The following is a 23,996-nucleotide window of genomic DNA, read 5'->3' on the forward strand; positions in this document are numbered from 1 at the left end:
GTGTATGTGGGCAAGCCAAGGGACAGCTAAACTCCAGGAGAAGGCGGGGGAGTGCTGGGCAGTGTTCCTCTGACCGCGCAGCAGCCACAGGGGCTGTGTCCCCTCCCGGAGCTGCGGGCTCGCCGGGCGCCTCGCCATCTTGCAAGGAAAGGAGGATTTTGGTGGAAACCTGACTTTCCGCGGCAACTGCAAACACTGAACTGCTGGGAGCACCAGACCACCGGTCCCCTATCAGCGCAAACATTCGGATTCAAAGAAACTCTTCACTGCACCACGGAAAGGTCAGATTTCCTCTGAAATAAGCTGCGGTTTCTAATCCCCGCGGTGGGTGAGGGAGGCGCTGGGTGAGGGAAGCGCGCGGCAGCCGCAGGACCGGCAGGAGCCGGGAGGTCTGTGCCTAGAAAAATCAGCGGCAGTTGGAACTGCCGTGATCCGTGAATGAGGAGGGGGGTCTTCTGAGCTGCTAACAGAAGTGACCTCTTGAAAGCAACTCATTTTAATCTGACGAGGAGGGTCAGACTAAGAATTTTCAAAGGAGTGCAGGCTCCTTAGTCTGGCGCACAGACCCACGGTCCGCACACCTGGGCTCTTTCCAACTCTGATTGCTAAGCCCAATACAGAGGTAAACCCAGGTGGAAACCCTGAAAGACTGCAGGGGGAAGGTGTTTTTTCGGAACCTGGGGCCAGAGCTGCGTGTGACCATCAGAGAGGCAGCTCTGAGGCGCACGCCTCCACAAACTGGTAGTGAGTGCCATAGAAGGGGGAAAAAAAAAAAGAAAAAAGAGCTAGAGAGGCCCGGAAGTCAATTCAGAAACACTGCCACCCAGGGGCTGAAACGCTAATTGTCTCTGGTGTAATCAAAAATAAATACGAGAAATTAAGACAGGGCTGGCTTAAAAAGCAGGACTGGCTTCCAACACTGAGGAGCCCTGGAATGAAGCTGAACTGAAATACCGCCCAGACTGGGAAAAAGGCGTACCAAACAGAATAATAGAGGAAGTGAATGACAGCCGCTACTGCACATTTTAGTCTTCCTATTTTTTAATTTTCAATTCTTTTTTCAATTTTTTAATTTTTTTATTCTCATATTCTTTTATTTTCATTTTTTGCATCTTTTACTTAAGAAACTAATATTTTTTCTTTTTCCTCACTTGATTTTCACCTTTTTAATTATTACATTTTTATTTTCAATCAGCACTATTATTACTATTATTTTACTTTTTTTTTTTTTAATGTCATTTGATTTTCCATCTCTTTTATTTTTGGATTAGTGTCCTACATTCGATTTGCATCTTTCCCTTACAATCGCTTTACCCTATCTCAAAGCTAAAATTACGCCATCACTCTCCTCCTAACCTTTCCCCTTTTGGTCCCCAGTTTATCTTAACCCTTTCTGGCTTTAGATTTTCCCTACTTTTTCAGTTTACTCCCTGCTAAAACTTCACCCTACTTATATATCTAATTCCCAACCCCCTGCTCCAAATCCATACAAACCTCTCTCTACGCTACCTTTAAAAAATTATTTTTCTCTCGGGCCTTTTGTTGTTGTTTGCTTGAATGTTGATTAGATTGAATTTTTATGCTTTTTTATGAGATTGTTTTGATTATTCTTTTTGTTGGTTTGGTTGGTTCTTTTGTTTGCTTTGTTTTTGTTTGTTTTTTACTTTTGCTTTCCCTTGCCTCACTTGATATTAGCTGCTGTTGCAGTTTGTATTAATCTCCAGGCTCGTGTTGCTGGAATTTGCTGGGAATAGTGGTTGTTCTAGTGGAGTTTACTCCCCATATATATAGTTTGTTCCCCTTTTCTCTCTTAGTATCATTCTTGTCTCTCTTACTTTTTTTTTCTTTTCTTTTTCTTTTCTGTTTTTTCTTTTCTTTCTTTCTGCTCTTTTCCCAAGTTCAGATTCACACTCTTTGTTGTTTTTTTTTTTTTCTTCGTTGTTGTTCTTTCTTTTTACTCTCCCTCTTCCACTCCTATTCCCTAATTTGTCTTTCTCTGGTGGTTACCTTTATTGGAGGTTATTAATATTGTGAATACAATTCTGTTCAGTGCCTTGTCTGTTGTGCCTGGTTGTGTTGTATTTTATACCTTTAAATCAACGCCAGAGAGAGAAATCTATATAACCAGACATCCGGAGAAGAGAGACCATGGGGAGACAAAGAAACAGCCCAAACAGGAAAGAGAAGCAGGCATCACCAGAAAAGGAAGTAAACGATTTAGAGGCAAACAACCTATCAGAGAAAGAATTCAGAGAAATGGTCATAAAGTGGCTGAAAAGGATGGAAGACAAATTCGACAATATGAGTAAGAACCAAGAAGAAATGAAGAAGAACCAAGAAGAAATGAAAAATGACATCGCTGCTGTAAAGAACTCAATAGAAAGCATCAAGAGTAGACTAGATGAAGCAGAGGACCGCATAAGTGAGCTAGAAGACAAGATGGAAAAAAATACCCAATTACAACAGCTTCTAGAAACAAAAATTAGAAAGATTGAGGAGAGCGTAAGGGAACTTCGGGACAATACAAAACAAAACAACATCAGGATAATAGGGGTGCCAGAAGGAAAGGAAACTGAGCAAGGAATAGAAAACCTGTTTGAAGAAATAATAACAGAAAACTTCCCTGATATAGGGAAGAAAAAACCCACACAAATCCAAGAAGCTCACAGAGTTCCAAGCAAAATGAACCCCAAAAGACCGACGCCAAGGCACATTATAGTTAAGTTGGCAAACACCAACGACAAAGTAAGAATCTTACAAGCGGCCAGAGAGAGACAGACAGTTACATACAAAGGAACCCCCATAAGACTAGCAACTGATTTCTCAACAGAAACTCATCAGGCCAGAAGGGAATGGAATGAAATATACCAAGTCATGCAAAGGAAGGGTCTAAATCCAAGAATACTGTACCCAGCAAGGCTATCAATCAAAATTGAAGGTGAAATCAGGAGCTTCAGAGACAAAAAAGGACTAAGGGAGTTTATCACCACCAAACCAGCAATGAAAGAAATGCTAAAGGGTCTGCTGTAAAAAAAAAAAAAGAAAGAAAGAAATAGGAAGCAAAGAAGGTACACAGGGGTATAGAATAAAAATGGCGTCAAATAAGTACCTATCAATAATAACTTTAAATGTAAATGGATTGAATGCCCCAATCAAAAGACACAGGGTAACAGACTGGATAAGAAAACAAAACCCAGATATCTGCTGTCTACAGGAAACCCACCTCAAAAAAAAGGATGCATACAGACTGAGAGTAAAGGGATGGAAAAAGGTTTTCCAGGCAAATGGAAATGAAAAAAAAGCTGGGGTTGCAATACTTATATCTGACAAATTAGATCTCAAAGTGAAGGACATAACAAGAGATAATGAAGGCCACTTCATAATACTAAAGGGAGAAATCCAACAAGAAGAAATAACTCTGGTAAACATATATGCACCCAATACAGGAGCACCAAGATACATTAAAAAACTCCTGGAAGACATCAAAGGAGAGATTGACAGTAATACAATCATAGTAGGAGACTTCAATACCCCACTATCACCATTGGACAAATCCTCTAAATAAAAATAGCATCATTGATACCTCATACCATTAAACTGACGATTATAAAGAAGTCAACCCAGCATAGTACTTTACCTGTTCCCTCGCCCATCTCTGCCCCAGAGAGGATAAAAACGCAGTTGGTTGTTGTTTTTTTTTTAGAAAAGTTCAGCAAAATCCCACAAGATTCCATTTGACATTTAACAGTTCTTGTCGGAAAGTACTTCCTTCCACCTAACCCTGCTCCCTAATGCTGCCATCTAAGTTCTTTTCTCAGTCGTGTCCTTTTTTGTTTGCAGTTTTAATCTTGTTAAATGAACAGCAGGAAACATCCTGATCTTCAGAAGCATTTTTTCTCAGTGCTTGCCTTTAAAGCTGAAGGCACGGTAGATAGTGGGAGCTCCAGGACCCTCTGGAGACTTTTCATTCATCTCTGGGAGCCCAGATGAGTTTGAAATCGCCCAATTGGCTTTCCTTTCTTACATGGATCTCTGTGAACCTTTCTAGATGGAGATGTATAGCAGAAACTATAGGGGGGAGAGTAGGTATTGTAGAGTGAACTATACCTTGGTAGTTCCTTCCAGCTGAGGATCTCCAAATCCTTCCCATTTAAGGAAGGCAGAATTTTAAAATGGCGAATGTTTGAGCCTGAACTTAGACTTTAAAGCCATGCTTACACTCATCACTTGCACTAACCATACATCTTGCAAGGACTCATTTAGTAGGTTTACATGCAGCCTGTGTAAAAATGAGCATAGTAACCAAGGAGAAAGAAGTCGTGGACTTTAGAGACATTTGACTATTCTCATAATAAAAAAGTTGGTTTTTAAATTCTCTTGCAAATCTGAGTGATTATGTGGCCTCCCACAGCATATAGATTTTCTTAACAGTTACAGCATTGAAAAGGAAACGAGCTCTGTAGCCTGCCATGTCCTGTATTCAGAATAATTTTCATTTCTACTTATCTGTGAAGGTTGAAGGAATGTCTACAAATATTTGCTTGGTTTCTATGGTGAAGGCAGAGGGAGATCAAGTGTGTGATTGTTTAGTGTCAAAATCAAAACTATACTGTACTTCTAAAAAGAGAATGAGTTTGTTACTTGAATCATAATAGCAAGTGGTAACTATTTTAAGTTTCACAAGTTCAACATGAAATTTAAACAATACAGCCTGAAGAAAAACATGGGCCTTTCAGGCATTTTAAAACTTCATGTTACAAAAATAAAATGGTCATCACACTTCATTAAAAAGTCATCTGTTCACTGAAGACAATGTAGGTGGACTCTCAGAATGCATGGTGTGGGGATGAAGACATGACCGTGGTCTGTAAATTTATACTATAATGGAAACCCCTGTGACATGCCCAAAGTTATCCGTTCTGATCCTCCCTTCTGCTGTCTTCTGGCTACCCATACGTTTGCTAGAACGTACATTTATTTTATGACTGCTGTACACAGTGCTCTGTGAGGTGCTGGGGATGGAGAGTCCATTTAGGAATGGCCTCCATCCTCAAAGGTCCGGCTTTGGGTCTAGTAGGCAGGAAGTTCACGATGAATGGGATGCAGTGTGGTAAGTGCTGTGGTACCTGTAATTGGAGAGGACTAGGCAGGGCAAGGTTCACAAGAATTAAGAATGGTGTTGCGAGAGAACATTCCAGAGAAAGACCTCAGCATGTGGGAAGGCCGTGAGACATGACACAGCACGCGTATCTGAACAACCATAAAGCCTCTGAGCGCTTTCCTGTGAAGGAGGAGCAGGTGATAAAACCAGAGAGAGAAATATGGGAGCTAGACATGAGGGCATTGTGAGTAAATTGGACTTGAACTTGACCTTAAAAGCTTTGGAGAGTGGGTGAAGGATTTTAAGCAGGAGTGTGTTGAGCGCAGCTTCAGATTCGGTAGAGAGGACAGAGAGGAAGGAGACAGGCTTGTAGGAACACAGCCCAGAGGAAGCTGTTGCGCCGGTCAGGGGAGGACGGGGTTAGCAGGAGCTGGGGACCTCTTTGATAGTGGAAATGAGTGGGGAGCCTGGGTAGGTGGTGATTTTGCTTGCAGAGAGAGAATCTAAGAAAAGCAAGTGTCAGAGGAAAGACAGTTCCCCATTTTGAAATTCAAGTACCTAAGGGAGTAGGAAGTGCTGATGTGAGGAGACAGTTAGAAATGTGGGTCAGACACTCTGCAGAGTATGGACTTCGGGGCACCCACATAGGATGCTCCCCAGGGATTGTGCATCCCATAAGAAAAGTAACTGCCTGAGGATCCAGCCTTAGAGAAAACAATTATTTAAGGGACCGGTGGACGAAGAGACCTCCAGGGAGTTACTGGAAAAGTAGCAGGAACACTAGCACAGGATCCCAGCGTTCTGCACTTAAATCACACACAGACCCTCCCCCCTGCTCCCGCTTGCTCCCAAGCAGTCCTTCAAGTAGACTTGCAGGGAATCAGAGTGGGCTGCCCAGAATGGACAGTGACTTTGCTAGACTGCCTTGCTGGGAGGAAATCAAAGAGTTCAAGACGCTGCCTCACCCTTTTCCCTCTCCCTCTCTCTCAACTCTGCCTAGTCTTCCCATTGGCCAAACCCAACAAGGTAGATACAGGCCCACCTCCCAGGATAGAGACCATTCGGAGAGGCAAAAGGATGTCGCCATATAATTAGGATGATTCAGATAATATCTACAAAGTTTGTTCAGGTTCTTGGTTGAAAGGGTACATGAATTTTAAAAAAAAAAAAACAACACTATTAAATTGAATATTAAGTAGGAGTGGTTTCCTCTGACATGTATTTTGAGTCAGAGTTGGCCTTGGCTCTACTTGATCTTATACTGTTATTGATTTGGTTCAAAAAATTGTGAATAGAGATCAAAGCACTTTAAACAGATACATCCACTTGTGTAAATATCCTTGAATGTGTCCCCCCGCACCCCCCTCCCCCAGGCTTCCGCTCCCCCTGGGATTGCCAAATCCATTCACCGCCTCTAGAGGCTGTTAATACATGTAATGGTTGTAGTAAACATCGAATTTGCTTTGGTTCCAGCTGGCTCCAATCCCCAAACTCTGTCCATAGTTCCTATTGTTATCTTTGCTTATTAGATAACTGCATTGTTATCATTAGAAGCCACCTTTGTCATAGATTTCTAAATGTTGATCTTTATACATTGCAATCATTGTTTCCCACAACATGTTTTAAAATTTACCCTTATATTTTTGTTTTTAAGGATATTTAGAATTATAAAACATAGAGAACTTTTAGGTGGAAGTTAATTACATTGTTGAGAACTTATTTCATGCAGTAAAATCTCAAAAGTATTTCTACCGGTTTTGTCTGTTCTTTATAAAGCTTGAAGACAAAAATGAATACATTTGCATGTGTGTGACTTAAACTACTTTTATGTTAGCAGTCTTCCATTTTAGAGGCACAGAAGTATAATGATTCCTAAGCAAACAGAATTTATTTTGTACTGTCAGGGAAAATTGTTACAATTTGTCCTCAAAAACTTGGAACTTATGCATCTTAAATTCCAAGAAATTACAAAAATTGTCATCATTTGAGATATTTTAAATTACAGTGGCTTAAAGTGAGGATTTAAAGGACACAGGGTTAGAGAATGTAGAGCAGCCACATAAATTAGGAAATTAAAACTGGGAAAGCTCTCTTGATTTATGAGATAATATTACATAAAGTAGGGAACAACTAATAGATTTATATCTATTGCAAAAGGTAGTAATTTCTTATTTTTAAATGTAGGCCTTCAGTGTTGTTGGAGTTATCTTCTTAGCGAATTAACCAAAAATGTAAGTCTTGTACGGGTCATACTTTGTTTTGGAATGTAAGCATGTCAAATTCCACAAAGATTAAACCAAAACGATATCTCATTAGACAAATACTGATAGTTCAAGTAGACCGTAAACATAAACCTAATTAATAAATCTAATTTCTCTCATTTTGTTACAAAAATTTACATACCCAGAGACCAAACAAAAATCTTGGGAATACCCAAGAAGTTTTTCCATCTTAGGTTTCATTAAAATTATTAAATGGGAATATGATGAATAAATGTCATGCCCTACAGAGCACTGTTGTAAATCAGAGCTGAATAACAGAAACCTTTTTCTTAAACCCTTTATTTTTTTTTAAAGCAAATCTTGTTAACCCCGAAGTATAGCTGAAGTTTTTGAAATTTGCAAACTCTATTTCAAGTTCACATTAAGTATTTCAAGGTAAATTTAAAATATTTTTCAGTTAGTTATGTGATTACAACCTAACCTGTGTATTGGCCTATTGATTTGTGGGTGTTTGGAATGCTGACTTCAAGGTGCTGTGCAGGATGTTGAGGAAGGAGCACAAGGCTGAAGTCAGACAGTCCCGATGAGAAGCAGCCCTTTGCTAGCTCGGCTCCGTGGCTCTGGTCCTATTACTCAACCTCTCTGGCATTCCGTTTTCTCAGCTAAAAAATGCGCCTGCTGACGACAGCACCTGACTGGTCTTGCACCTCTGCAATTGCCACGCAGCCCCTCTTTTCCTTCCAGCTTTCTACCACCATGATTCTGTGTCCGCTGGGCTTTTAAAGCATGATGCCTGTGTGTCCTGGCACACATTGCTGTTTGCCTGTGTGATTACTACATTTACACCCACATGAGCTGTTCATAAAAATCAGAATGTATTTCACACAGTTATTTATTCGCACAACAGTGTATCCCGTAACATATTTGTATGTGAGCAGGAATGAGCAGGGTGAAAAACTAGCTCTTTTTTTTTTTTATGGCTGAATAATATTTCTCTGTTGGAAATTATTGTGGAGTAAGCACCCTGGTGAGTACCTCTTTGTAGACTAGGATGGCTATTTCTGGAGGATAAATTTCCTCGAGTAGAACTCTGGGTCAGGGACATGGACACTGTTAAGTTTATGCATAATGTCAGATTGTCCTCTAAAAAGATTGTGCCAGTTCACGGTTTGAAAGTTTTCCCATTCCATGGCCAATCCCGAGTGGTGCCATTCTCTCCATTTCTGCCAGTCAGGCCTTTTATTGTGATGGCTTTCTTCCTTCTTTCCTTCCGTCCTTCCTTTCTTCCTTTCAATGAGATTGGGTCGCTTTGATCGTTTTTTCTTCTTGTAAATTATCTTTCATATTGGCAATCTGTTTTTCTGTTGTATTATGTTATTGACGTAATTCGTTTTAGATGTTCGGTCCCAGTTAGTCATTTGTCCTTTGCCTTTCTTTATAGTGTTTGCTGCGGAGGCCTTCAGTTTAAATAGCTGGCTCCCTAAGTCTTTTCACCGCAGGCTTGTCGATTTCCCATCATGCTAAAACAGACTTCCACACCCCAAGGTCCTCGTCTGTTTTCTCCCAATACATTTTCCTAGCTCTGCTTCTTAGTTCTTTCACTCTGTATCTGGTTTCTTCTGAATAGATTCTTGTAGATGGTGTAAAGTAGGGATCAAACGTATTTTCTTCCAAATGGATGACCAGTGGTCTTACTTTCCCCTGTTGAAGTATATTTTCTCTCTCACTCAGAGGAAATAAGCACCTATAAGAACTTTAAATCCCATTAACAAGTCAGTCTCTTTCTGGAATTTACTCTTTTTTTAATCTGTTAGGACCACTATTTTATTTGTGATACCTTAGAGTATATTTTGGTAACAGAGAGCAAATGCTCATTTCTCAAACTATGAAGCATTATTCAGTCAGAGGTGCCTTATTTTCTAAATTAGATTTCTAAACAAAATCATTGGGTTGTCTTATATCTTTCTTTATGTGTTAATATATGAGTGACTATTATCTTTAAAATATGGCTTTTCCCCATCTTAGTCATGGACTGTCTTCCCATTTTGTTTTTTTTTATGTTCTTTAACAATAATATATTATTTTACTTATATAAATAGCACTTTTCTTAATTCCTCAGTGTTTTACATTTTTGTTACTATTATGGATGGGGTCTTTTTCTCATTATATTTTGTAACTGACTTATTAGGATTTGTGTATTTATTTTATATTTTATGTCTACCATCATCTAAATTTTTCTTATAATAGTATTTTTCTTGTCATAAATTTTATTTACCAAAAACATAGGCCAATGTGTATAAGGTAGAAACTCTTAGAAACACCAGGAAATTCTGGGGGAAGGAAAACAAAAACTCAAACTCTCTTTTAGAGTTTGACAAATAAAATATAGAAAAATATAAGAAAGGATCTTGTTAATAAAGAACTTTATATTTAAAAGTTCCCCTTATACCTTATGGAACAAAAACCAAGTATGTGGATAGTTATAAAGAAAACAATAATAAATTCTACCAAGTGGAAATTGAAAAGGTTACATTCTTTGACTATGATGCAATAAAATTAGAAATCCAGCAATTAAAGGATAACCATAAATGATGATTAATTTTATGGAAATTATATGACCATATGGAAATTTTAAGACACTTTTCTAAATAATTTATTCTTCAAATTAGTTTACTTTTTTAAGAAAAAATTATAGATTATTTAAAGATTTTAAGTCTTTAAATTACATATTATTCAAAGATTAACAAAATAGAAATAAAACTCCATGTCAGTTTTTTAATAAATTAGATGACTAAATTGATAAACCTGACTAATATAAAGCAAAAACAAAAATATACAACATTAAGAAAGAGAAAAATCATATTTTTCTCAGAAAACCAAGAAAACTGATGATATTAAGAAACACCATGTACAAAATTTAAGCCAATACATTTTAAAATCTAAATTAAATATTTTTATAGGGAAATTTGTTATCATTAGTAAAATTGATTCAAAAGTGGTTGAAACTAATTACCAAGAAGACATTCACAAGATTGTTAAAGACACGCTGCTAAGAAAGATCCAGACCCAGATGGTTTTACAAGTAAATCTCTTGAAGGGACTGATTATTACGTTGTTTGTAATATTTCAATATAGAAATATAGAATAGAGAATATAGAAAAAGATGGAAAACTTGCATATCCCTTATATCAAAACGTGAAAACTTAACACAAAAAACAAAACTATGGATCAGTCTCACTTATACATATGTTAATCGCTAAATAAATAGTAGCAAATAGAATTCAAGAGACTATTAAAAGGATAATAAACCATGATTAGGAATGATTTATTCTAAGAAGGCAAGGATGGTACATATTAGGAAATTTATTAATGTAACCAATATATTATAACAGAATAAAACGGAATGGTCATTATTAATAAACATTTTTAAGACATTGGATTCATTATCCATTTTGAGTAGTACCTGAATTTTAACAGAAATGGAAGCACCCTGTGGCTCAGTTGGTTGGAGCATCATCCCATGCACCAAAGGGTCGCTGGTTCGATTCCCAGTCAGGTCACATACCCAGGTTGTGTGGATTTGACCCATTATGGGGTCACGTAGGAGAGAAAACTGATTGATGTTTCTCTCCCCGCCTCTCTCTAAGAAAAAATAAAAAGGAATGGAAGGGAACTTCTTAAACATATCAATATTGTTCTTATTTTAAGCTGTTTAAACACTTATTTGAGAGTTGTAATTAGTATCACTGAAATGATTTGGGATGGGTAATCAGTCAGAAATCACAGCCTCTTTAGAACAGCCTAAAACAATGCTATGTTTAGTTTGAACTTTTCATCTTACATGATGCTAGACTTTATTTCATATAGAGGTGAGAAGGTAAGTGTGTGACCTCACAGTGTCTGTGTATGTCTCAGAGCCACTCAGGTGGAACTTTATGGACAGTTTGCACCTGCATTTCTGTTGACAGTGCATCAGAGAAGTAGGGAAGGAAGTGGTCCTCCAGCTAAAAATATTAGTAAAGCAGAATTAATTATAACTAAAAACCAGCGCTCAGAATTGGACACTCTACTCACCAAAAGTAGTAAGAACCTTCTTTTTTGGGAATGACTGGTAATTGAATTTTGCCCAGTTATCTTCTAGGAGTGATTGCCTTGAAGTCGTTAATTTTATACTTGTTAAACCCCAGTTGCAACGTGCACAGTATTGTGGTAGACGTGACAATGGATAAAATTGGATCCACACCCTCTGGAATGAACCCTAGTGTTTATGAACTATGTTACAAGGTATGAGTTTCAGGTGGCAGTGGTGTCAGGGAGGTAATGGCATCAAAGCTGGGCTTTGTGGACTGAGTAGAATTTCCACGTGTGAAGAGGAGAAAGAAGAGCTTTCCAGCCTAGGAGAACAGTGTCAACAGAAGGATGGGGCATAAGCTGTAGGATATGTGTGTGTCATTGAAAGATGCTCAGACCTAGCCCAAGGGTTAGGGTTTCCTGAAGAATTTTTTATTTTAAAGAAAGAAAAGAAAAAACTCCAGGGGCCCCACCCAGGGAGACCTTAACTCAGTGAAGGTGAGATAAGGCCCAGACACCTATGTTTCCCTAAAAGCCCCATGAGTGACTCTGATATGCAGTTAGGGTTGAGAGCCAGTGGTGTGGTCTCATATGTGACTCAACTGCAGGGAATATGGACATACTGTGGGAGATGATGCTGGAAAGATATGTTGGAGCCAAATGATAACTGAGTAACATTGTTTTGGTATCGTGGATCCGTTTGTTTTCTTTTTTAATTTCTATTACATCACCACCATCTCTCCCTTAGATAGCAACCAGCTATTCCTTAAACCATGGATGGAGAACCTTTTTTCTGCCAAGGGCCATTTGGTTATTTATAACATCATTTGCGGGCCATGTAGAATTATCAACTTAAAAGTTAGCCTGCTGCCGAAACCGGTTTGGCTCAGTGGATAGAGCGTCGGCCTTCGGACTGAAAGGTCCCAGGTTCGATTCCGGCCAAGGGCATGTACCTTGGTTGCGGGCATATCCCCAGTAGGGAGTGTGCAGGAGGCAGCTGATCGATGTTTCTCTCTCATCGATGTTTCTAACTCTCTCTCCCTCTCTCTTCCTCTCTGTAAAAAATCAATAAAAATATATTTTTTTAAAAAAATTAGCCTGCTGTATTTAGTCAAACATTTAATTAACTCACCCCTAAGGCCTTGGCAGGGCCAGGCCAAATGATTCCGTGGGCCTTATACATTCCCCACCCCAGCCTTCAACAAAACTTGACTCCTTGCATGAATTCAAAGCAAAACATGCTAAATGAGATGAAGAAGAGGAACCAGTCAAGAATCTCGTTAGCTATTGCTATATTATTACCCCAACACTTAAAACAGCCACCATTTTATTATCACTCACAATTCTGTAGGTCGCCTGGACTCAGCTGGGTAGTTCCCCTCCTCCCAGTGATGTGGCAGGGGACCCAGCCATCTAGACTCCAGATTCTAGAGGAGCAAGTGGGCGTCAACATCACAGGTCCACTCCTGTGGCTGTTAGTTGAGATCTCAGTTGAAGCTGTGGACCGGAACACCTTGTGGGCTTCTCACTGCAAGGCAGCTGGGTTCCCCGAGGAAGCATCTCAAGAGCAAGCATTCAGCCAGGTTCAGGCTACCTGAACCCCTGTGACCTGGCGTTGGGAGCCTCAGATGTCCTTTCCACCACCTAAGGCCAGCTCAGATGCAGTGGAAAGTGGAGTAGACTCCATCCCCTGATGAAAGAAGCAGTGTGTGCATACAAGGAGAGAAGGAACTTGATGGCAGCCCGTTTGGGAGACTTATGACTGTCATCTTAATGTGCCAAGTCCTCTACCGTCAAAATACATAAAGCAGAATATCAGGAAATTTAGATAGACATCAACAAAAATACAATTAGACAAAACAATAAGTAAGGATAAAAGGACTGTGAATAATATAAAAAGCTTATGTGGTAGATATGTGTGTTACATTTCTTATCGGACAGTAAAGAATGGTACACCTTCATTTCAGGCATCCATAAAATGTCTGCTCCCCCCCAAAAAGAAGCCTTGAACCCTTACGTGCTCTTATAAATGTAAAGCCTTAATGATATGCTTTCCTCATCTCTCAACCTGGTAGAAATAATTACAGTTGTGTTTCATCTGTTATTATACAGTGCTCTGTATCAAGTGGGGTTCTTCCCATTTGGGAATCCCTTCCTCTGGATGAATTTTTTGCACGTGGTATAAACAACTGGGTTACACATGTCTCTTAAGTTCCTACTTTTTTAAGTTTGTTTTCTGAAAAGATCAGCATTGAAGGGGGCTTTATTTTAATTCCCCAGAGTCTCATGATAAGAGTTTTGACTTATCCAGGGTGCTCTCTAGACTTCAGAGTCACATCCAGCAGCCACTGGAATCATCTTCTAACTCCCCAGTAATGCTGACCTGGGAATTGAGCTGCAGTGATTGCCATTGCATGTTTCCCATGTATTGTTTTTGTAAGCCCCTTAAGAAAAAGGTAATCACTTTAAGGCTTTTTTTTTTTTTTTTTTAAGTCTTTGCTTTGTTTTCTGAAATGCACCTATTGTACCCTCCTAGTAAGACATGCAGAGTCTGAGGTAGAAACCCAGGTTGTGGTGGTGATGTCATTTCCTGGCCTGTCAGCGCTGAGTCCTCGTTACCTATGGCTTCTATCGCAGTGTCCCCATCTGATCTTTCGGAACCGAATCCTGGCATTCAGCCACCCGGGATGAGGAATCAAAGCAAACAGCCGTCTCCCTCCGTAACGCTCGGCCCATTTGCCGTTGCAGGTCGTCACGCTGTGGTACCGGGCCCCCGAAGTCCTGCTGCAGTCCAGCTACGCCACCCCCGTGGACCTCTGGAGCGTCGGCTGCATATTCGCAGAAATGTTCCGCAGAAAGTAAGAAATACCTTTGTTTCCCTCTCTCTTCCTTGGAAAGAAACTTGCTGGGTCTAGGGTCATTTAAGAGGCAGCACAGCCTTTCTGTTCCACGTAGGGTCCCAGTTCCCACATCCACCAGCTTCAGGCTGCCACGACCAGGCCGGCCCTGAACCCCCTTCTAGTCCTTATGGCATCCTATTGTCTGATTGTACCTTCCAGCTCTTAGGAACTCTGTTTGGAAAAACACGCTACACTACAGTTTGTTTTGTTTTTGTTGGTGATGTTAGGACAGAGTGAACATGAAGCACGTTATGGTATTTTTTAGTGAGGAAATCGCTTCAAGGTGGACTGTGTCCACAGGAGGAGGACCTGGGCTAAGTATGTGGAAATTTTGATGGTGAGAAAAATGTTGAGGCTGAAGAGGAACAGGCAAGGAAGATGTCGACAGTATTTCAGAATGCTTTAAATGCTGTCATGTGGAGGAGAGATCCGGCATATTCGGGCAGGAGAGTGAGCAGAACGAGGACCAAAGGTGTTAAAACTGCAGAAATAAAGATTTTTGCTCAGAAGGGGCGGGGGGGTGGGGATCTAATGAAGAAGAGGTTGGGGTTCATGAAAATAGTGCATTCTCATTAGGTGTCTAAGAAGAGGCAGGACTACCACACGGAGGTGTTTTCAGTGGAATTCACAGAGCGGGTGGGTGGGATGACCTCAGGGTTCCTCTGACTCTGAGAGTCTGTGATTTGTTTGATTTTCAGGTTCTAAGAAATAACCAAACAATATAATGAAGATCTGCCAGGAAAATAATTCTTACCTAGGTACTCAGTTCAGCCTGGTCAAAATTAAACAGAGAGCCTAATTGTAATCTAATCTCTCCTTGTTTTCTGTTTTTACTTCCATGGGAAAAGGTGAGTTGAGAAGCTGAGTATATATTCCCATTGGACATGGAATGTTCAAAATGAAGCTACATGATCGCTCACAAGAAGTGGTCAGCCATTGCTTGTTTGCTTGCTTGCTTGCTTGTTTGTTTGAACCAAATGAAATTTTGTGCATATAATACATTTTGAGACCTATTTCTAGAACTCGGCAGATTTTTCTGTAGCTCACAAGAGGGCATCATGGCAAGGAGATCAAAGTACACAGGTGTTTAATGCAGGCCTACTGTGTGCCAAGTTTAGGACCAAACCTCTTCCATTACGTTATCTTTTGATTCCACACAATAAGAGACAAGTGAGGTATTGTGGTAAATTTGTCTAATGTCAAGCAGCTTTAAAAAAAAAAAAAGTAGCAGGGGTACAATTCCAAAGGAACTCTATGAGCTCTAATCCAATGTTGCTTTTCTAACAAAGAGGAAAGATAAAGCATAATGTTGAATTCAGCTGCAGTGTTTGGCCAGACAGGCTGCATACAGGCATACCTCCCTTTTATTGAGCTCACAGATGTTGTTTTTTTTTCATCTTTATTGTTGAAAGTATTACATATGTCCCTCTTTTTTCTCCCATTGACCCCTTATAGCCCTCCCTCACCCCCTGCCCCAGGCCTCTACCACCCTATTGTCTGTGTCCATGGGTTATGCATGTAAGTCAGATGTTGCTTTTTGTTTACAAATTGAAGGCGAGGCCTTCCCACCAGCCAAAAGATTATGACTCGCTTTACTGGCAATACTCGGTTCATTGTAGTGGTCTGGAACCGAACCGCAATATCTCTGAGGTTTGTCTGAAGTGGTTTTGGAAGCGTGGTCCTTGGACCAGCAGCCTCAGCATCACTGGGGACCTGGTGGGAAACACAGATTGTGAGGCCCCACCCCAGAACGACTGGATTAGAAGCTCTAGGGCGAGGGCCCAGCAGCCTGTGTGTTAACAAGCCCTCCAGATGATCCTCACTCACCCTCCCTCCATGGTAAGAGCCACTGTGTTGGATGACGGGATCACCAGGGATGGGCATTCTTTAAATCCGGGGTGGGGAACCATTTTTTCTGCCAAGGGCCATTTGGCTATTTATAACATCATTCACAGGCCATACAAAATTATCGACTTAAAAATTAGCCTGCTATATTTGGTCAAATATGTAATGAACTCAACCCCTAATGCCTCTTGGCAGGGTCAGACCAAATGATTTTGAGGGTCTTATGTGGCCTGTGGGCCAGAGGTTCCCCAGCCCTGCTTTAAATGTTCAGCTCTGAGCCTTGAAAGTCTGATTCTTTACTGGGCTGAGGCCAGGCATTCTTGTTTTTTAAAGTGCCTCATGTAATTCTTTTCATCAGACACGTGTGGAAAACATTGGGTTAAAGGCTTATGGTCAAAACAAGGAATAATTTTCTGTCAATATTGCAGGGTGTGAGTTAGGACTGTCATTCCAGTTAATCCCAGGAATAACTTGGTGTAGCTGGGAATTGATTAGAGAAATGTTTATTGGAATTGCATTTATATGTCAAGAATTGTCCTCGCCCTAACTGGTTTGGCTCAGTGGATAGAGCGTCGGCCTGCAGACTCAAGGGTCCCAGATTCGATTCCTGTCAAGGGCATGTACCTTGGTTTCGGGCACATCCCCAGTAGGGGGTGTGTGCAGGAGGCAGCTGATCGATGTTTCTCTCCCATCGATGTTTCTAATTCTCTATCCCTCTCCCTTCCTCTCTGTAAAAAGTCAATAAAATATTTTTTTTAAAAAAAAAAAAAAGAATTGTCCTCAAATGTAAAGATTGAGTCATTTAATATGGCAGGAGCATGATTAGTTATTTTTCAATAGTACAAGACTTGAACACCACTCATAATTGATGACAAAACCAATTTTCTTCTAAAAAATGTGAAAAGAAATATAAAATGTAAGCTGTATGGTGTTAAACATTCACTAGTAAGGAATTTGCTGTATTTGTAAATATAGGTAGTCACCCCCTCTGGAAATTTGCAACCCAAATTTTCATTTCATAGTGTTAATACATTTCCCCAGTGAGTTGGTAGTATACTAGTAGATTGGTAATCTGGTTCCCAGTCTAGCTTGCAGAATCCTATATAACCTGCAACATATATGAAACATTATTTGTACTACTTCATCAAAACCTATTTCCTATTTATTCCATTTTTTCATAGGGGACAGTTCATTGTATGTTCAATCCAAAATGACAGGATTGTGTTCTCATCCTAACATTGGGCCCTGGGAAGAGGGACTCAGAGAAAGGCTCCTTTGAAAATAGCAGCAACCGCCTGCTTCAGTTTGCCAGGAAATTGAGATATTGGGTAGAGACCCATTGGCCCTTCAGATGTGCACAAAAGAAAGCCTTACACAGAAATAGTAAACGGAGAAATAATTGCCTCTAGGGGAAAACAATATCAGATTCCAGGTCCGTGTGCCTTTAAAGCTGAGGGGGAATGAAGCAGGGCCTGCCACGCACCCTTCCTGGGGAGGACACCTTGTCTCCTGGATAGTTCCTGTCAGTTTGGCTGTGACCTTGCATATGGCCATGGGATTTGACCCTTGTTCCTGCTCTGTTCACGTTTGGCATTTCCTGTGATAACACTCAGATATCAGAATGTGCATGCTTCTTCCTTATGCCAGATGTGTTCTGGAGTCCATCTTTCAGCTTGACCTGGTTCTGACTTGACTTTTGATTTAGTATTGACCCACATGTGGAGTGTCCAGCTGAAAAATCATAAGCCATAGATTCCGAAAGCAGACATCCGTAATTTTTGTCATCTCTTCATGGTTTTTGCCATATTCTTATGACAACTATGCATACTTAATTTTTTTACCCTAAATCATTGCTTTTATATTTAGCCTCATCTCAGTAAAAGTACATAAAATCACAGATCTGATGAGCCAGTTATTTATTCATCTAATATTCACTAAAATATATATAGTATAACCATTAAAATTATTAAGAAATCTAGTCCAAGTCCAATCCCTGAAATCATTTTCATACTATCAGTGGTATATGTCACATGTTGGAAACCCTGTAACAGGTGTTTTTCATTTAGTCTACAAATAATTTATTGAGTGGTTACTATATATGCAAGACCCTTCTCTAGAGGATTAACTTAAATCCTGGTGGGGAAGAGAGGCATTGCATACCGGACTAGTTAATTAACCAGAGCTGGGGTAAAAGCTCTGAAGATGTGTAGAGTTCTAGAAATGGGGATAATGAGAAGACTAGACCCGGTGGTGGGGGGGACATTTCTCAGTGGAAGGCTAGAAGTCATGATTAACCTTCCTTCAAGGTCATACAAGGCTCACCATCCTCCATAACCTAGGGGAAAAAAAGAAGCTAAGGGAGTAGCATGGGTCTGTCATGTGGCAGACCCAGGGCTGGGCCCTTCCCTTGCATTATCTCATTAAACCCATATTCATTCTGAGGACTATTATCCAGTTTCCAGATGGTGAACTAGAGCCTTCCCCCAGAAGGATAAAGAACGTGCCCATGGCACACAGCTCTCAAGTGGCTGAACCATATTTGAACCCGGGTCTGCCTGACTCTAACCTTTGCTTTTTCCACTCTGCCATATTTCTGCCCTTGCTGTTGTTTTCCTTATTAGGCCATATTTTTATCTGGAATGTTCTGTATTTTATTATAATGTAGCAGCAATGGTATTTTAGAGAGGTCAAAATCAAACCACACATTTAATAGCTTCGATTTCTAGTCTCTTCTATATTGCAAAGGTTGACCAGTTCTCTGTGATATTAAGGGATGCGTGCCTTCTATTCTACAATGAAATACCTAGGAAAAGTGAACTCAGTAAAAAAAAAAAAAAAATCTTAGGACAGATGGTTGACAAAGAGCCAGAGAGTTTACATACCATCTGTCACTATTATCTGGGTTTAATAATTGCCCACATTGACCAACAGTAGCATTCTACAAAATAGAGAAGAGCTGGATTTTTTTTATCTTCCTCCTTTAGTTGTTCATTCATGGATAATCCAACTTTACTCCACATTGAGTTATGTTTTAATGCTAAAAAACATTGCCACGACTGTGGCCAGAAGACAACTAGCCAGCTTGAAGGATGGGATTGGATGGATAGAAGGACAGATGGGATGGATGGGTGAGGTAGATTGATTTTTTTAACTTCATGGCAAATTAATTTCACAGTTGTTAACTCTACAGATATCTATCGGTTACCTTGTGATCCTGGTCAGATCTGTTGTCTGTGGTTTGAAAGCTGTGAGGTTTTCCAGGTTACAACAAAGTCTTAAAAAGAAAATGCACACTTAAAAAATAAAGCATGCTACTAATTCGTTGAATGTGGAGATTGTGGTAAACAGATAGTAATTCTTAGAAGTTCTGCGTTGCCAACACTACTGATCCCTAGCTAAGAAATGCCAAATGCCAGCAGGAAGAACATAATAAATACAGTCACTGTTAGAAAGAAAGAAACAAGCCTTCATGGTTATATTGCCCAATGTATGGTGGCCTGTCTAGGCTTGCCGTCATTGGTTTCTATGAATTAAACACCCAGTGGTTGAGAAACTAACAGTAAAACTGTCCTTTGTGGCTGAGCGGTCTGCGAGCAAATGTCTTTAAAATGTCACTGAGTGGCCTGCCAATTTTCCCATTGGTTACGGTGCTGCTGTTGGCCCGTATTTGAGTGGTCTCCGTAAAGACCTACACTAAATGAGGGCCTTTCCGGCTGGCCTGGGCACCAAGGCACCAGAAAGCAAGTCCTCGTCTGGGAGAGGAAACGCGCCACCTCAGGTTAGGTCAGCACATGTGTGTGGAAACCAAGGCACTCAGCTGGACCTCAGGATTTCTTATCTCTTCTTGGATATTTCCTGGACCGTTGTTTCTTTCTCTCTCTCTCCCCCTCTCCTTCCCTCCTTCCCTTCCTTCCCTCCCTCCAACCAAATGGAGAAAACTCAAAGAAGCATTTTCTTGAGTAAGGATATGCCCAAGATGATGGCACCCGGGAAAAGAACTGATCTTGGGTGAATAATGCACGCAGGGGAAAGAATAAATTAGTGCTTTTTAATGTAATCAACATTGATTTCGCTTCTTCTTCTGTGTATCTTACTTTAACGTGGATTTGAAAAATACACTTGTTCTCACGACTTACACTGAGAAGTCACCGCTAGGCCTGGCATCTCCCTACTGGGGCGGGTGTGCTGCCCCTTAGCTCCCCACCCCGTGCCTCTCCAGCCTGACACCTGGGTCTGCCTGTTTTGTGGTCTTCTCCTTAAACTAGATTTTCTCTTTTTAGTCCTCTTCCTGCCATTCCTCCATCATGTCCTTCCCTCCAATTTCCCAGGTCATTGCTTCCCTTTTACTGCCCATGACTGCCCATGCCTACTTCCCAGGGTCCTGCTTCTGTGCTGAGCAACCCTCTTCTCCCTCCTCTGGCTCTCAGCTTGAATCCCTTCCACTCCGCCTCTGGGAGTCCCTGTCCTGGGGCACAGGTTGCCCTCCTTCCCTGAACTTCTCCTCACAGTTGCCTTCTTCAAGGTAAATAAATCCAGGCGTTTTCCCTCAGAAGGGAATTGGGATATTCCAAGGCATCTAAGCCATCTGCTGCTTGCGCACACTATACTGCCAGAGCCTCCTCAGCTTTTTGCCATCCTCTCCTGCTCCCTCTCCCCAGTCTTGATTTCGTCACCTGTCACATGCAGAACCCGTGATTTTTTTTGTTGTTGTTAAGTATAGAACTACGTATAGGGTTAGAAGCAGTGTTCCTGGTGGTATGGAGGAGACCGCAGTTTGAGAGTCCTGAGTGACTCAGCTTGTACGCTCCCGGTCCCCCAGCTTGTACTTAAGCATTCAGTGACCTTCCGATGAACTCATGTCCACTGCTCCCTTCTCAGGGGCACTGCATCTCAGAGGTCATTATCATCCAAATGCTCCATGTTTAAAAGAAAGCTCTGCTTTCAGTCAGGGCAACTGGAGCACATGTTGGTTCAGCATTGCCATCGGGGCCTTTGGTGGGCACGTCCCCTCTCCTCCGGCTCTTCTCCTCCGGCTCCCCTCCCTCAGTCTCAGACCCGGTCCCGTGCTACAATCCCCTCCCTGTCCGTCCCCACAGTCCTTAAGCCCCAATATATTCCCACACTCCCAAGCCAGCATTTAGCCTCATCTCTACTGTAGTTAACTGAGATGAGTGAGGCTAACCCAAGTGAGTTCCTCAATGTTCCTTCTTTCAACTCAAAAATCTCTCTTCATCTTCATCCTGTCCTGTTTCTGAGAAGGACGCCTTCTCCCTCCTTCCCAGGAAAATCCCTCAACCTGTGATCTTGATCCTACGCTGCTTCTAGACCCTCCCCCATCCATCATCTACTTCTGATTTGCCTCTTCAGCATCTCCCCAGGTCGTAGCTCTTACCCTCCCTTCTGGAAGAGACCTCACTCCTGCTTCAGTGCCCGCAGTCTCTCTCCTTCCTTCATGGGCAAACTTCTTAAAAGAATAGTGTTTCTACATGCAGCTTCCACTTGTTCATCATTTAAATCCTTCCAGTGGTACAAATAATGCATCATATTTACTGGGCACTTGCTATGAGCTTAGCACTGTATTCGGTGCCTTAAAATAGAATGTGAGCCACCCTGTAATTTTAAATGTTCTAGAAGCCACATTTTTAATGGTAAAACGAAACAGGTAAAATTAGTTTTAATAGTATATTTTATTTAACATAATATATTCAAAATAATCTTACTTCCATATGCAGTAGGTATAGAAATTTGAACAAATGCGAACTAGCCACATTTCAAGTGCTCGGTTAGCCACATGTACTGTGTTGGACAGCACAGGTCTACACCATCCAAATAAAGCATACATTAAAGAAGAAACAGTCGACTTGCATTTATCGGGAAAGGAAGAGAAAACGAGTCATTGCCCTTCTACCCTAGGCTCATTGATTTCTCAAGCTTCTGTCTCGTATGTTACCGTCTTTTCTAGTTCGGGTAGGGTCCTTGTCTGTAAAACCAAGTGAGCTGAGGTTGAGGCAGCTGCTCGGCCTCTGTCCCCTGAAGCAGGGGCACTTGAGTGCCAACCTTCGAGTGTGTTCATCAGCACTGGCCGATCTTCCCCAGTCTGTGCTCTTTAAAAAATGCTTGCACCTGGGAGCTTCACAGTGTCTATGATCGATCACTCCACATGCCACTTTCAGAAACAAGAATTCCTGAGGGAAGGAACAAGTTAGGAGACCTAGATGCCAGTTAGCTTTATTTTTTTTTTTAAATTACCACAAAGTAAAATGGTTTGGTTGCAAAAATGTCAGATAGTACAGAAGTATAAAAGGTGAATATTGTCTTTACTCCCATCCAAAATCCACTTCCCAAAGATCACCCCCAATATACTTCCAGATCATCTTAATTGCAAATTTAAAAGTGTGTGTTTTTATAAGTACATGTTTACATACGCGCATGTGCACATGTGTAAATTTCCCTCCCAGAAATAGACTTATACTATACACCATTCTCTTCTGTACAGTGCCTTATTCACTTTATTTTATTGTAATATATTGTGTCAGTTCATAGAAATCTAACTTATTCTTAAAGTGCTAAATAATTCATTTATTTCATAATTTAATTTCTCATTGCTGGGCACTTAGAGGTGGTTTGTTTGTGGTCTTATTACAAACAATGTTGCCGTAAAATCCTTGTGCTTATTTCTGGAACATTTGCCCAAGTATTTCTGTATGGTGAATTCCAGAAGCAAAATTACAGGGTCCGAGCTGCCCTCCAAAAAGCTTAAAGTAAACTGTTTTTAGCTTAAGGTGGGAGATGGGATTGACATTCTCAAAGGTTAAGGAAAGTTGTCGCCCAGCCGGCATGGCTCAGTGGTTAAGCGTCAACCTATGAACCAGGAGATCACAGTTCGGTCAGGGCATATGCCCAGGTTGTGGGCTTGATCCCCAGTAGGGTTGTGCAGGGGCCAGCCTATCAATGATTCTCTCTCATCATTGATGTTTCTATCTCTCTCTTCCTCTTCCTTCCTCTCTGAAATCAATGAAAATTTTTTTTTGTAAAAAAGGAAAGGTTGTCAAGAGTAAAAAAAGAGAAGGACTCTTATGTAAGCCTTGGCTACCCCTCTACCCCTATTTAAAAATAATATCAAGAGGAAAATGTAAGTGAATATGGTAATTTTATAAAAAGCTGCTGTTAAGCTTGACTTGAAGCATCTTTCAACTGAAAAATTCCCTGTGGGTTTCCTTTTTATCAGTTGTGTAGCAATAGGGACCGAGTCAACCTCATTTTATCAGTTAAGAAAATTGTCGTAAGATAAAGTTCCAAGCAGTTTTTCAAACTAGTTTTTCCAGTGCACAGACATCAGGAAGACACTTCTGCAGAGTTCCAGAGTGCCTCGGCTTGGAGGATAATGTACACTGAGTTCTGTCTGATCTTCTTCCTAGGCAGGACATGGAGCCTGGGCCCTCTCTTCCTTCTAAGTCTTTTTATTTATTTTTTTAATTGATTTTTTAGAGAGAGAGAGGAGACAACATAGATTTGTTGTTTCATTTATTTATGCATTCATTGGTTGATTCTTGTATGTGTCCTGACCAGGGCTCGAACCTGCAACCTTGGCATATTGGGAGGACGCTCTAACCAACTGACCTACCTAGCCAAGGCCCTTCTAAGTCTTCTTCATCACCAAACCTCATGCATCTTTACTTCAGATTTTTCTTTTTGGGTCTACTCATTGGGCTAACCCTGGAAGCCCTTACATTAGTCCCTTCCTCTAAATAGGGAAAGAATCAGACGAACAGTCTCAGTTCTCCCTGGGTCATCAAGTCGCCCGTCTTTCCGGTCCCATTTGTCAACCATTAATTTGGATTTTAAAAAAGTTTAGTT

General features: G+C 40.8%; 1 protein-coding gene across 5 annotated transcripts in view; it reads left to right on the plus strand.

Annotated features, from left to right (window-relative positions):
- Positions 1–23,996, plus strand: part of CDK6 (cyclin dependent kinase 6) — a 211,513-nt gene that overhangs the window by 140,354 nt on the left and 47,163 nt on the right. For all 5 annotated transcript variants that reach the window (XM_008149113.3, XM_054726288.1, XM_054726284.1 and 2 more), the window contains exon 5: positions 14,143–14,252. In XM_008149113.3, the coding sequence (XP_008147335.2) occupies positions 14,143–14,252 (110 nt within the window). The remainder of the gene's footprint in view (positions 1–14,142; positions 14,253–23,996) is intronic.

This window comes from Eptesicus fuscus, chromosome 14 (genome assembly GCF_027574615.1).
Source record: "Eptesicus fuscus isolate TK198812 chromosome 14, DD_ASM_mEF_20220401, whole genome shotgun sequence".
Taxonomy (NCBI): Eukaryota; Metazoa; Chordata; class Mammalia; order Chiroptera; family Vespertilionidae; genus Eptesicus; species Eptesicus fuscus.